The sequence below is a fragment of the Cydia fagiglandana genome, chromosome 15 (genome assembly GCF_963556715.1).
Source record: "Cydia fagiglandana chromosome 15, ilCydFagi1.1, whole genome shotgun sequence".
NCBI classification, from domain to species: domain Eukaryota; kingdom Metazoa; phylum Arthropoda; class Insecta; order Lepidoptera; family Tortricidae; genus Cydia; species Cydia fagiglandana.
In genome coordinates, this window is record NC_085946.1 from 15,574,464 (window position 1) to 15,589,720 (window position 15,257).

The 15,257-nt window shown below is 39.2% G+C and overlaps 2 protein-coding genes across 3 annotated transcripts; one reads left to right on the forward strand and one right to left on the reverse strand.

Annotated features, from left to right (window-relative positions):
- Nucleotides 1-247: 247 nt before the first annotated feature.
- Nucleotides 248-4,357, reverse strand: LOC134671608 (chymotrypsin-1-like). The gene is made up of 5 exons (XM_063529467.1): nt 4,306-4,357; nt 3,482-3,767; nt 2,697-2,931; nt 1,429-1,608; nt 248-463 (listed from the first exon to the last, which is right to left on the reverse strand). The coding sequence occupies exons 1-5, from the start codon at nt 4,355-4,357 to the stop codon at nt 248-250; spliced, it is 969 nt and encodes a 322-aa protein (XP_063385537.1).
- A 693-nt stretch (nt 4,358-5,050) lies between these two features.
- On the forward strand, nt 5,051-12,721 carry LOC134671439 (zinc finger and BTB domain-containing protein 17-like). Of its 2 annotated transcripts, XM_063529295.1 has the most exons (6): nt 5,051-5,175; nt 5,298-6,188; nt 6,696-6,813; nt 7,751-8,369; nt 9,822-9,988; nt 12,087-12,710. In XM_063529295.1, exons 2-6 carry the CDS (start codon nt 5,309-5,311, stop codon nt 12,583-12,585), a joined length of 2,283 nt encoding a protein of 760 aa, XP_063385365.1. In that variant the 5' UTR covers nt 5,051-5,175; nt 5,298-5,308; the 3' UTR covers nt 12,586-12,710. The 2 variants fall into 2 exon arrangements, with proteins under 2 accessions (XP_063385365.1, XP_063385367.1); XM_063529297.1 differs by lacking the exon at nt 5,051-5,175 and having other exon boundaries at nt 5,235-6,188; nt 6,699-6,813; nt 12,087-12,721.
- Nucleotides 12,722-15,257: the final 2,536 nt, after the last annotated feature.

Consider the following 15,257-nt stretch of genomic DNA (forward strand, 5'->3'; position numbering starts at 1 on the left):
GCATCGAGAGGGCAATAGGTAATAATAGGGAATATTAGGCAAAGCTCTGCGTAGGTGGCACCACTAGCACATACAGTAAACAAACCTCATTGACATCATCAATGACACATCATGCGTCGCTATAATTTAAGGCCTGGTATGTATAAGTTACTCTATGGTTTACTAAACAAATTAGTGCTGCACTCTGGCGGCAGAACACTGCAGTAATACTCCCTATTGCCAAGGGGATAGAAATGACAGTTCTATTCTATTCCTCGTATTCACTCGCAGACAACCCAAGATTGGATACCAAGAACTCCTTAAACCCGCTAATTCTGGCGTGAACGTCGGGGTACCCACGCGCACACGGGAACCCCCAGGACACGGTACCCACCACCACCCTCTTAACTCCTTCACACTTTTCTCCGTTTGTACACTTGCTTATGATTTTCTTGTCCAACCATAAAGCGCTGCCAGAGTCACCCTGAAATCATAAAGCATTTTTCATCACACTTGCTCGGAAAAGATGTCATTACATGCAGGTGTACTGAAGGGCCTATATTGTTCCCGCGGGAGTTATGGATTGTGAAAAAAGAAAGTTATAACTACCTAGGGAGTTTTAAAATACTGACGTTTATAATTTAATATTTTTGTTTATGTTTAAAAATATTTAATTTGATTCATTTCATAGCCTTTTAAAATAATTTTAAACAATTTTGAATCATGGCTGAAAGCCGAAGAACTGTGCCTTCGATGCCTAGGTATTAACCTGTCAAGAAATGACAATATGGCGGACGAATGTATAAATGTCACCGTTTTTAATAATTATTACGCTTAAAATTTAGTTTTTTTCTTCGCAAGTGTGATGAAAAACATTGTATCTTCGGGGGTAAGAATATTGTAAGCTTGAGTCCTTAATCCCCCCCCCCCCCGTAAACCCCCCCCCCCCATGTTGCACAATGTGCTATTATATTATACCTATTATTAGGCTTCTGATTAATTATTCGACCCTCTGTCCCTTTTACCAGAAAGTTTCCCGCGAAAGGATAGATGTACCTAATACCTAACCTCTATTCCTCTTAATTTGCCCAATATGTTTATGTAAAGTCACAGAGTGCATAAATTACAAACTTCGTATTTCCCCCCAAAATGCGGATCAGACAATACCACAGAATAATTAATAGTACTACCGTACAGAAAGGAAACTTCCTACAAAAACGAAGTTTGACAGCGGTTCAAGGTCGAATCATGATGTCTCTTTCTAATATATGGCACTATCCCTTTCGGCTATTTAGGGTTGTCAAAAATCAAGTGATTATCTTATCTGTGGTCGTGCACGCAAAAGGTAGTCAAGTGGTGCCAACCCTAATAATTGCTCGGAGCAATGCTGAGCCGAGCGGAGCCGAGTTTGACCGAAGTCAGGAGTTTCGCACGCCTAACAATACTTACATTACACATTCCTTGCCCTTCGCCAAGCGGGTGCGTCGTACATAACTCGATATCCTCAACCACGGCCGGACCGGCGGAACCAAGCTCGTCTTGAGCCCTCTGCATTTCTGCCACGCACTCGGCGTGACTCAGAGAGTATACTTGCAGTGTTTGAAGACGGTCGGGCAGCGCTCCCCAAGCCTGCAAAAGTTAAAAAAATAATAGTAATAATTCAGCCTATATACCTCCCACTACTGGGCACAGGCCGCCTCTCATGCGCGAGAGAATTTCTTCGCATGCAGGTTTCTTCACGATGTTTTTTCCTTCACCGAAAAGCTGGTAAATATCAAATGATATTTCGTACATAAGCTCCGAAAAAGTCATTGGTACGAGCCAGGATTTGAACCCGCGACCTCCGGATTGAAAGTCGGACGTCATGTCCACTCGGCCACCACCGCTTAAAAGTTATTTCTTTTTATTTATTATGAGTTATGTCCCTTGAGTATTTACTATGAGTTATGTGTACTGTGTCCCTTTCCCATTGCAGCTGAGCAAATGCCTTCCGTCGTGTTTAATTTCGTCCTCATACTAACGTAAACGCCGGTCTCTTGATACAGGCTAAGATATCTTGCAATCGCGGCCCGCCGTCTGCCGGCTTCTCGGTTTGATTTGTGGGGCTCCCTCTTCATATTTTAGCCCTTCAGTCATCAGACGGCAGAAATATGGCCATCCTAGTCCTACTTCAACTTAGCCGCTTTCCGAGCTACGCTAGGCTATTGGTGGGGTTTCAGACTGCTATTCCACCTTTAGGGGCATCCATTAACGCATTCACTGCCAGGGAGTGTTGCCTAGGAACAAACTTGTATGAAGTTGGACGCACATATGCGTCGGGGGCAGTGAATGTGTTAATTACATCACACAAATTTCGATTTTTAGACTCCCCTCCCCTTTGTCACACTTTTTCATAAGAAAAAGATATTAAATACGTTTTGTCACACTTGGTATGACGCCCTCCCATCTCCCTGTTGCTGTGATGTAATATGTTGACGAACCCTTATCGATTAGTGGATCCGAGTCTTACCGTGTCATCGCCAGGATTGCGAGGGTCGACGACTAGCACATCATCCTATAAGGACACCCAAGATTTATGGTTTATCAGACTTATCAGCGAAAATATATTTGGCTACTTAAGATGGGGATGTTTAAGCATAACCACAGCAGTTGGATCTTCATGTTCTACAACTTAATTTCATAATTTGTTTATGACATTAATTCAATCCAGTACTTACCGTTAGTCTTCCCCAGCCCGTAACAGTCAGGCGCTCATCTCCGCCGATCTTCTCGAAGCTCAGCGCAATGGGTCTCGCAGGAGAATTATTATTCAACGGCTCGGTCAACCATAGAACGCCCAGGTCATGCTTGATGTTAAAGCTGTCCCAGGCCGGATGTTTCAGGTATCCTGAGAAACGGATCTCCTCGTAGCCGTGGCTTAGTGCGTTGCTTCCGATCTGGCCGTGGAATGTCCTGTAAGGAAAAAGGGAAAGTTGCGTGAGTTTTCTTCAGAAATATTTCTATTAGAATATTTTGGCTGTGGAACAATCTCCTTGCCGAGGTTTGGAGGACCAGTATGGGGTTCTCGGAAAAAGGGGGTTTTAATAGTTTTTCGACAACACGTACGTCGTCACACCTTTGAAGTTACAATTAAGCACCAAAGAGCTAGGGTAACCGTTTGCCATCGGGCGTGATATATGTTTATTTACCATCTACATACAGTCAGCAGCAGAAGTTGCTATGCTTGTGAGTTGTTTAATGGCTCCTCTATACGATGCGCCAACGCCGGCCACTCCAAGGGACGCATTTATGCGTTAGAGGGAGCAAGTGATATTGCTATCTCATTCTACCGCATGGCTGTGTCCCTTGAAGTGGCCGGCGCTGGCTCATCGTGTAGAGGAGCCATAAAATTCAACTATTTTTTTAAAGGAGTGGTATCGTGTGACCAACGCCTTATCACCAACTTCGCTGCTTCAGCTACAGAAGTTGAAGCATTTATGGTATTTTTCAAGTAAGTACTCACTCTAGTAGCTCTCCCGTCCACCACGATATCACCGGATCAATACAATGCGCTGCAGTCACGACAACGTCATTCTTCGGTATAAACCCTCCGCAGAGGAAGCTCTTAATATACTCGCCCACCATAAGCCCCACCATGTGCTGAGCAAATTTCTCGGGCGCCTCCGAACCGCCCACTATACGACCAGCGGACTCCTCAGGGACACGCCAGGAGGCGTAGAAGTCCTGAGGGTTGTACCGCCCAGATGAGTAGGATTCCTTAAGGTCGAAAGAGTCTTCGACCGGCAGACCTAAAAACGAAGACAGTTAATACACTGGAACCATTGATATACTTATACGGTGGCTAAAAATTAACTGCATTCCCTATGAAATATATTAAGAACGGGTCACGTATTTTAAGTCGAAAAACGCTCGACATGTTTCACTCCGTACCGAGGAGTGTCAACGGGAGCTTGCGTTTACGGTGACGGACCGGCGCAGACTTACGTGAGTGACCCGTTCTTAATATATTTAATATGTCTGTGTCTCACGGAAGATTTTTGTTATTAAAACTGCATTCCCGTTGTCAGGGAGGTTTAGGGATTCTACTGAGCAACTTTTACTAGGGGAGCAACATCGAAATCGCAATAAAAATTGGCTGTTTCATTCATTTTGGCTGGGTCATTTTCTACGAGAGGGTAATTTATTTTCAGGATTCAGGGTTGGCCCCTGTCTAAGCTTTCTCTGGACAAAGTGTGAAGTGGGAAAGTGTGGAAATATGGCTTTGAAATCGATTAGTGGTTTCCTTGGACCACAATGAGTCAATATACAGTAAATCAAGAAACTTACCCATAGATAATCCTAGAACACCTAGGACCAATAGACACAGTGAGGTATACATGATTGTTGTTTGGTTAACTCCAAGCATTGTTATGATGAAATAACTTCATCGGCTATTTATATCAAGGGATATTTACCACTATCTGTGATTACTGGTTATCTTTCAGTCATTCAAAAGTAAACAGTTAGTTATATCCATTGTTGTCTCAATCCGATAATTAGCGCTGCACCTAATTTGAATCCTTTTTGTTTTTAGGTCATAAAAATGTTAAAAAACATTTGGGCGATGCTTCCATAACTCGCACGATTTCCTTTATAAAATCACCTTTTAAATTAAAATACATGGAAGTTGATAAAAAATAACATACGTTTATTTTTCTTATTTTTGAAGGTAGACTTAAATCTTTACATTTCGATGGTAGGGCTCGATTTAGTTTGACGTTTACAATTTCTAAACGAAAGTCAAATGTCAAAAGTTCATGCCGGTGTCAGGGTGTCAGTCATTTACGAGTATTACGACCATAACAACACTTGTTGCATAGTAATAAGGATGTAATTCGCAAATCTAACTGCAGTATTAACGAAAATGTTATGTTCGGGACCGATTTACAAATAAAACGATGAAGTGAAATTCAAAATTATAAAAACAAATGTTGTTTAAAATTCTAAAAAAATGTATTCAGGTGATAGGACGGTTATTTCATTATTTTATGGCAGACTAATTAAACTGGAACTTGTGACGGCTGAAGTAGCAATAATGTATTTAAACAAAATGACGAAATACGAGGGTAGCGCAGTTTATCCTACCTTCCATTCGAAATTCAAATGTTCATCTCTTCTTCATCTACCCCTTCGAGCGAAGCACCGTCCAGACACGTGGTAAGTGAAATTTACCTGCATTTTACTGTATAAATTGCAAAAATATTCTTTGAAACACCTTCAATTAGGAAAATTAAGTAAATTGCGGTAGTTCACGATATGTTTTTATTCTGATTACCTAGGTTTCTGAAAGATGGACCAAGGTACCGCCACTATGAATTCGGAAGGTTATCCTGTACTGTTGCTGCCAAAAAAGTGTACTACGTTGGAAACCAATTGTGAAGTCTCCGATAATGTATTTATTGAGCTGAATATCTCCTCTCCAGATACCGAAGGGAATGAAATGTGTATTTACACAGGTTTCTGTAATGTAAAGTTAATAGATAGTTATGATATGAATCTATGCCACAAAACAAAGGAAAATGTTCCTACTGAGTATAATGATAATGACTTAATATCAGTATTGGTGGATGAGTCTGGAACCCAGATAGCTGATGCTTATAATCAGAGTCAAGTATGGATAGATCCAGCTAGGAGTCCATTTGTGTATAATCACTATGACACAAATCAGCAAGGGCATTACTCAATCTATCACAACACTAGGACTAACCACATAACTGTTGAACAACACAACACATACATCACCCAAAATGTGTACAATTATAACAAAGAGCCTCCAACTTACCCGACAGACGAATTTGAACATAAAAAGTTCAGGAAAGTCCAAGTTAGTGAATCGAGTACTCAGCAGAACACAACGGAACCCAACTTCAATTTATACGAAGAAGATGAGTTTGAGTGTGGTGTGTTTCTGTCCCAATTACCTGAGGAGATTCTACAGGAGAAGGAGAATAGAGTTAGAGAGGAACGGAAATACATTGGTATACCGAGTGAGAATGGAGCGTTGAAGCAGTTGATGTCATCGGACATTCAGTCATCTACAAAGCAGCGGAAGACCATATTGTTTCTCGGTCATGATTCTCATTATGGTCAGACCATACAGAAGATTGCTATGAATGATCCGTTTTTGGTGTGTTCGGTGAAGGAGGAGGTTAATTCACAAGTTGTGTATGGTAAGCGAATACTTTCTAACCATTTTTAAAATGTTTTTAAACAGTTCCAATGAACCAAGATAGCTAGTTGAAATTTTCACAGATGATATGTAAATCTGTTGCCGCTACAACAACAAATACTAAAAACAAAATAAAATAAATATTTAAGTGGCGCTTCCGTACATGTTTTGGCTTATGGTTGCATTTTTAAATTGTATCCACCTTTTTTTTCACTCACTCTCAAATATACTAGATGGCGCCACTTGTTTTGTTATTCAATAGGTAAAGCACAAAATACTATTTAATACCTATTAAGACACTTATATCACCTGTGTTATAGAAATAAACATTATTAGCGTATACACCCCAATAATCGACATTTTAAGACCTATTCGACCTATTTGACCTTGCTGTCAACTTAATTGCTATGACATTATGATTGCAAATGTCGATTATTGGAGCTATGTCAGGCACTGGAGCCCCTATGTTCATCTACATTCTTTTCTATTCTTAGCATATAATTTTCAGAAGAGCCTGACTATGGAAACCCAAGTCAGAAGAAATACCAGTGCGACAAATGCAAACAGATCTTCGACCAAATCATAGAGTTCCGACAGCACATGGTTGGAGACCACATCAGCCCAAGGTATTTAGCTTTTACCAAACTTAGGTACCGGACTAGCAAGCGCAGCGTAGGACGTCCACCCACAAGATGGACAGACGACCTTGTTAAGGCCGCCGGAAGACGCTGAATGCGGGTCGCTTCCAACCGGTACGAATGGAGGTCCAACGGGGAGGCCTATGTTCAGCAGGGGACGTCTTATGGCTGAGATGATGATGATGATGAAACTTAGGTGTAGGCGTGGCTCACTCCGCGATTTCGTCGCGTCGCTACAGGTACAGTCAAGGAATTTAAATTCCGACCCATTTCGTACTTTGTCACAGTGACAATCAATATGAAAGCCGCTAGAGACCTCATACGGTTGTCACTGTGACAAAGTACGAAATGGGTCGGAATTTAAATTCCTTGACTGTACATGCGGCGCATACTAATTTTGGTGTCTAGCAGTAGTAGTTAACGCGCACCGCTACGGAACGGACGCTCCCGGTTGCGCCACCTTGCGGTCATATCTGTCGTAATAGACGCGTTTCGTTAGAGAATGAACCTTCTGTACCTAGCACTAGTAGCACTATTACTTATTCTGTGGTTGAGGTTAGAGTGGCAGCCCAGCTCAAAACAAGACTGAAAAAAGTAGGGGAGGCCTTTGCCCAGCAGTGGGACTTTATAGGCTCCCAACAATAATAATAGATGCAGGTGTAGGTACTTAAACCTTATCCCACCCTCATCATCATCATCATCTCAGCCATAAGACGTCCACTGCTGAACATAGGCCTCCCCCTTATGGGGGGTGGGTTATCCCACCCTAATTTAACAAAACTTAGTGTAAGCAGGTGTAGGTAGACAGTATGTAGGTAGATACTGTATCTATATAACCCTTAGTACGGTAGTACTATTAGTTATTCTGTGCCTTAATTAGTGTTGTTTTTTTGTTTAACAGATTGTAAAATGTTTTTTTTTTCAGGACTTACGACGGCAGAACCGTCGGCGAAATAAAATTCCTCTGCACCGAGTGCGGCAAAAACATCAAATCGCAAAAGAAATTCGAGCAACACTGCATGTCGCACGGCGACCCGGAGCTAGAATGCAGCAAGTGCCATAAAGTGTTCGCCTCAAAATTCACCTTACGTGCACACAATAAGATCCATTCTCGCAAACACGGCTGCGTTTATTGCTCAAAGACTTACTCTAAACCAGACGGACTGAGGACTCATGTAGCCAAAGCGCATTGCGTTTTCATGTGTGAGCATTGCGACTTTAAAAGCAATAAAAGAAATGATCTGAAAGAGCACGAGAGAGAGCATAATCAATCTGATTTTGATACTTTAAGTGTTTTGGATGACGACTCTTGTGAATCAGATATTATTCAATTGAAGTCGGATGTTACGGAGAAGTCGGATTTGGAATTGAAGTCGGATTTGGAATTGAAGTCGGATTTGGAGATGAAGTCGGATGAGGTTCATGAAGTGAACAGTGTGAAGGATGAAGATATTCGGAGGGCGGATTCTGTTATAGCTAAAGTTATGTCGAACGAGATTTTTGGATCGAAGGGGAAGACGAGGCAGTACAGGAAGTGTAATAAGGTATGAGTTTGTTTATATAGTGTATTCCCATTTGTCCCCGCGGGCACAAATGGGAATAGGTACATCATTTCCATTTGTCGTCGCCTCATGTATGGCGGCGATACACAGAACCAGTATTTTGCCCCCATGAGTTGATGTTGCTTGGTCAACGAACCATAAAAGCGAGCGTGAATCTCGTGACCTAAACGCTAAACGCGTAAGCGCCATGAATTTACGGCACTTACGTACAGGTTGCGATTGCGACAATTTTATTGTTTGATATAGTAATAACTCAATGATGAATCCCACTGGACGCGTTATCGCGTCCGTAATGACATACGAAATCAAATTCTTAATCTAAAACTTCAAGACGGCTACCGTGAACTTCGGAAATCGAAATTTCATCTATTTGGATCTCTGTCGCTCTTACATGTCCATATAGTCCGTGATAGAGAGGGTGGTAATGGTAACTTCGATTTTCGATGTTCTTGGTTATAGCCCAGCCGCTTTAAGCGGTTTTAAAAAATACACGTGGGGTTGCGTGGGGGGAGGGGGGGTAGCCAAAAACCTCACCAAATATCACCAAGGGGGAGGGGGGTCAAAAAGTAGCCAAAAATACCTCGCATGATTTGTGCACGACCCCTTATGAATAAGCTCTAATAGTGTATGTTAGTCTGGGTTTTGTTCTAAAATCACAAACGAACATCTGCGAACAAACGAGTCCGTACGGGTTAACTGATAATTTCTGTTTTTTTTTTACCACATGTTAAAGAGTTATTCAACCTATTGATATGAAACATGTTTTCCTAATTATCGTAATATCAAATCGCGTTACTGATAAGATAAAAATAATTGACGTTTAGTCACTGAAATTACAAAATACAAAAATACAAAATTTCTTTATTAACAAAGTAACATGTGATTGACGTGACGTGTGATGTGTCAACGTGGTTTGTTCACTCTATGTGCCACAAAGGTGCCACCTACGCAGAGCTTTGCCTAATATTTTGACATAACTGTACCTAACATTTTTTTAAGCATGAATATTTAATCTTATTTATTTATTTATTTTTTATCTTATTTTAGTATGTATTTATCTATATAAGTATGTATATCGTCGCCTAGCACCCATAGTACAAGCTTTGCTTAGTTTGGGGCTAGGTTGATCTGTGTAAGATGTCCCCAATATTTATTTATTTATTTATTTTTATTATTTTTTGTTGACATGTAATTTAATAATTTGCTATTGACATTCCTAAAAATTACATAATGTTTACTACTATTTATTAATTTAAAATGAAATTAGACATTGTTAACATACATACAAACTCAATCCTTAGATTTAAGAATATTGCCGTGCCCTACCAGGGCCCATGTGGACTGTGTACTTACCATGGATGCAATAAATATATGAATTATGAATAATATTCCCTATTGGCTTGATTATCTCCTTGATTGATTGCTTGTCGTCAGGTATGCGACGTCTGCCTAAAGATCTTCGACCGCATCGGCGACTTGAAGCGGCACCTGATCGAGCACATTATAAAGAGCACCCTGGATAAGATACCCGTCAGCAGGAACGGGACCCTTAATATACAGTGCGAGGTCTGCCAGGCCGAGACCTTCACTAAAGTTGACAGGTAATATTCGTACAATATTACTATAGTTCGTTTTTTTAGCATTAGAAAGAGCTTGCAAGAAGGTAAGCGATCTTGACATGTCTTTCAATTGAAAAACGCTTTTTATAAACCAAAAACTATTACTTATGAAAGCAGAAGAATATAAATGATCGTATTAGATTCATAATTGTTACATATTTGCCGTAACTTATCTTTAAAATGTGTGTTTCAATTAAAATACACATCAAGATTGTTTACCTTTTTTCTAATGTTAAAAAAAACGAGGTATAACCTCCGTACAGGCTAGAATTACCACTTTCATAGTAAGTTCCACCCACTTTTCACATCTTTACGGCATGAATTTGTGATGAAACAATCTTATGTTTATTAAACACTTACCAGGACACTTACTTACTTTTTAAGTGTGTAAGGCCGGGGTCGTTTTCACCCGCCGCCCGCGGCTTCTGAATGGTATGTTCGGGAATGCTCGGGAGCAGAGATGCGAAAAATACTTTATAAAAAGTATTTAAATACAAAATACAAATACTTCCTTGATATTACTATTTCAAATGCAAAATACAAAATAGTTTTTGAATTCGTATTTAAATACAAAATACGAAATAGGTATTTTCAAAATGCTTTTTAAAAATACAAATACTTTGCGATAAAAGGTACTCTGAATAGTGAATACCTAGTCTGAATTAAAAATTATTACTCGGAATTTCCGAGTTGAAAAGACTCTCGTTATTGTTTGAAATCAATCCTCTTCTTCATCAATCAAATCTATAAAGTCCAAATTTCTAGTTGTTTTTAACCGGTAGGATGTATGGATGATGGGTTTTAACAGCCAACTTTTAAAGCATTAATTTGTAATGTTTTACAGCTAGTATAATGCCTGTCGTTAGTGTGATGAAAACGTCTCGTTTGTGTTTGACCAGGGCAGAAAAATTTGTCCTCCTTTCGTGCATTGAAACCCTCGCAACACTCAAGATTCCACTTTTTTAACCACTCGCTACGCTTGTGGTCATGTGCGACGTTACTAAACAGATTCAACAGTTCCATGTTAAAATAATGAGAGAGTTGCCAGGATTGTAACATCCGAAGAGATTGTAACTCCTACCTACATTACCTACCTACTATAAAGTATTTTGTATTTTGAAAATAGAAAATAGGTCCCAAAAACTATTTCAAATAAAATACAAAATGGTTTTCTTCCAAAGGTATTTAAATACAAAATACAAAATAGGTATTTTGCATTTTGTATTTGCATTTTAAATACAAGTATTTCAAATAAGTCACATCTCTGCTCGGGAGTGGTCGTTTTCGGGGGGACGCCGCACGCGGCGGGCGAAAACGACCACTCCCGAACATACCATTCAGACGCCGCGGGCGGCGGGCCGCTGTCGGCCGCGGGCGGCGGGTGAAAACGACCCCGGTCTAAATACATATATTAACCGACAATCAGATAGATGGAGTTAGGGTCGGTTGCATCAATCTCTGTAAAGTATAAGAAAGTTGCATAGTTGAGGGACGTGGATCAATGTCGGAACGGGTCAGTCCGTCAATAGGGGCCAGTGGGTATTACTGCAATGTTTTTCCACCAGAGTGCAGCACTAGCACATATTGTAAACCATAGACTAACTTATACATACCGTTTTTTGACAAGTTATTACTATGACTTTGATGCATCAAGGCGGTTTGTTTACAGAGAGCCTACCGGGAAAAGCGGAAATCGTAATTTCGTTATCTGCATCTTTTTCGCTCAAATGTATACTTTAGTGTGTGGTAGTAGCGCCCCTATGCAGATTTTTGCGTAATATTCCGTATTATGTTTATTGGAACTGACTCTTAACATCATCATCATCATCATCTCAGCCATAAGACGTTCACTGCTGAACATAGGCCTCCCCCTGTTTTTTATGGGGGGTGAATGCCATAATCGCCACGCTTGGCAGGCGGGTTGGCGATCGTAGTCGAGTACACCGAATTTGAGGGACGCTGCTGCCCGTCCACCGGTGGTCTTGGACGTAGTTAAAGGACATACCCGGGGACTCTTAACGCATCCATAATATTAATAGGGATTTATGGGTAATCGTAATGAACAAGTTATTATTTTCAGGTACAAAGCCCACCTCCGCGAGCACGCCAAGCTAACCATCTACAAGTGCACATTCTGCGACAAATCCTTCAGCGACTCCAGCAACTTTTCCAAGCACAAGAAAATCCACGGCACAACCTACCTCCAGTGCGACCTCTGCGGCCGCAAATTCAACTCTAAGCGTATGCTAATACAGCACATGGAATACCATAACAAAAACGAACCCATCCCCTGCCAATTCTGCCACAAAATGTTTCATTTCGAATCCATGTTAAACAAACATATCAAATGCGCTCACGCGAACACTCTAAACAAATTCAAATGCCGATTCTGCTGTAACTATTTCAAAACTCTAAAAGAAAAGTGGGACCATGAGTGGTCGATACATAATGTTAGGAAGATGATTGTTGATTGTCTGATCTGTGATTCTAAGTTTAGGAAGTATACGGAGTTGAAAAAGCATTGCTCTATGGTGCATAATGTGGAGATACCGCCCGCTAAGAAGTTGTGGCCGAAGTAGGCTGGTCCTATGAATGAAATAGGTATTACTAGGCTACAATTAGGATGTTATAGTCAGAGGAATACATTAGAATAAGAGGTATAGGTACTGCTATTCCTGTATTTTATATTTCTGTTACTGCAAAACAGCGTACATCTAGATAGGAAATATGTATCAAATACGTTTTCCCACAATAGAGTAGATCTTATGTAGGTATAACTATGATTATCGAAGTTATCCCAGAATAAGTATTTATTTAGACTTTTTTTTAACAAATCTTATGGTATGTATTCGGCGAAAAAGTTCAACACTCCAAACAAATCATTATTACGATTTTAAGATACTAGGTTGTTATTAAGTACAATATCTAGTTGATTATTAAGCCAAAGTATTTCATGTTATCAAGTTAAAGTTAAACATCAGTCCTTCAGTATTTATTATTTACAATTAGGATTTAAAAATTTGTATGCACAACAGGTAACTAGCGCCATCTAGGGACTAGATGAGGAAATAGTTCATAGATACGCCGCTAGAGCAAAGTTATCGTTCTATTTAGTGGCGCTAGCGTGGGGCGGTGGTTTCAAGATCACTATGGTCTAAGATTAGTTCCGAGTTTTACCACCCGCAAAATTAAGTTGGTATTATGATTTTTTTATTTAGGTAGGTATTTTAGAGAAATCGAGACTGAAATCATGAAGTATTATTAAAACGGGTATTTGGTTAAGTAATGTATGTAGTAAGAGTGTATTGGCAGAATGTGATTTCAAAGACTTCTTTATATTTCTTTTATTTTGTGCAAGGTGCACATTCTATTTAATATTTGTTTAACTTTTTTTGTCTCTTAGTATACTTTCGTTACTTATTTTATTTGTTTACATGGGAATTTCCAAAATGTCGCCTTACCTTTTTATTTACAAGTTAAAAAACTAAAAAACCTATTTTTCGTTTGTTACGATTTATTATGGTTACGTAGATGAAGTAGATCTATTATTTAATAACTAAGATACTATCTATGTACTTATAAATAGTTTAAGATTAAATCTGTGGACTAAAGTATTGTTTTTGAATATATTTATTACTTGTTAAAACTTTAAAAGTTTTATGTACAAAGTTGATTCTTTATAGGATACTTTTTTTGTTTTTAATAAACTTTTTCAAATATTGTTTATTATTTTTCTTACACACGTAAAGTTTAATCGAGTTATTCCGAAAATGGACCCTAAAATAATGTAATTGTGGGTGATTTTTTGGTGTCGTTAGATATTATGTGCTAAAACGAGGAACGGTTTTTTAAATACTATTTTTGGTGAAGTAAATATTTTCGGAAATAATCGCTCTGAAAGAAAAAAAATGTGACCCACTAACTTTGAAGGATGGGTTCAAAAACTTCGTGAATATAAAACCTGTAGTGAACATGCATGGTCGGTTAAGCTGTTTTTGAGTTAGGTATCGCAAAGTCTTTATTCCTTCTTAGTACAGTCACTGCAATAATATGTTACATAACGAAGGCCGCAAAAATATCTGACTCGATCTTATTTGTAGAGCCAAAAGAACGTGTCACATATTTTTGCAGCCTTCGAAGAGTAACATACTATTGCAGGCGACTGTACTTACTCCCTTTCGCTTTTGCGTAATGTTCAAAGGAGCCTATTGAGCCAGAACTAGAGATGGGTAACTACCCGGGTAAATACTCGAGAGCGGGTATTTACCCGGTAAATACCCGATATTTACCTACCCGCGGGTAAATACGCGGGTATTTTCATTTTTCTTCTAAATTTGATGTGTTTAATGGTATGTGAGTATAAATAAGATTAATTAAAGTATTTTTTTGTAATGTTACATAAAATGTATGTTCAAACTAATTACGAAAAGGTTGCTATGAGGTGAAGTTCGATTTTAACATATCAGTACAATTATGAAAATCATGTAAAATTATTCCCTGGCTTCCGGAAATGTTTTAAAACGCTTTTAATGTACATTAGGAAGATGAAAATAAAGACTACTTATGAATGTAAATAAAAAAAAATTGTGCAGTACCACAACTTGGGAAGCTCATAAGTCAAATACAGTTAGTTTCAGGACAAAAATGTATATAACCTTTTTTGTAGAAAATTATGTCTACTTTAGTTTGTACATACAACACTTTTCGATATTAATGACAGATTCCAAGAAATATGAAAAAGTTCACTTTTACCCCCCTCCCCCCAACCACACCCCCCGCCGACCGAAGTTGGAATGTGTATTATCAACGTATAAGTATGATAATTTACTCAAATCTAAAAAAAATACTCTCATGACGGCCTTTTTTTAATATTTATCCAAATTGCACTAAAAATTCCTTAGTTACAACTGCAGGTTTCACTAAACCATTTAATTTTAAATGACACACAATAATTACAACCATTAACTCGGTTTATATCTCCACTTTAACACAAATCGACATGTGCAACAAGAAATGAATCTACCCGTCCATTTGGGTAGATACGGGTAAATACCGGGTAGATGGGTATTTACCTCGGAGTAATTAACAAATGGAGACGCCATGTCTAAAATTTTCGGTACAAAATAGTCTGCCGTTTTTTGCGGGGGAGGGGCACATCAAATGTATAGGTACGTCATGTCAGATAAACGTCAGTCCATACATATGGTTGACCATTGGCCGCCTATTTTCGACAGAGGGGAACGCCTGTTAA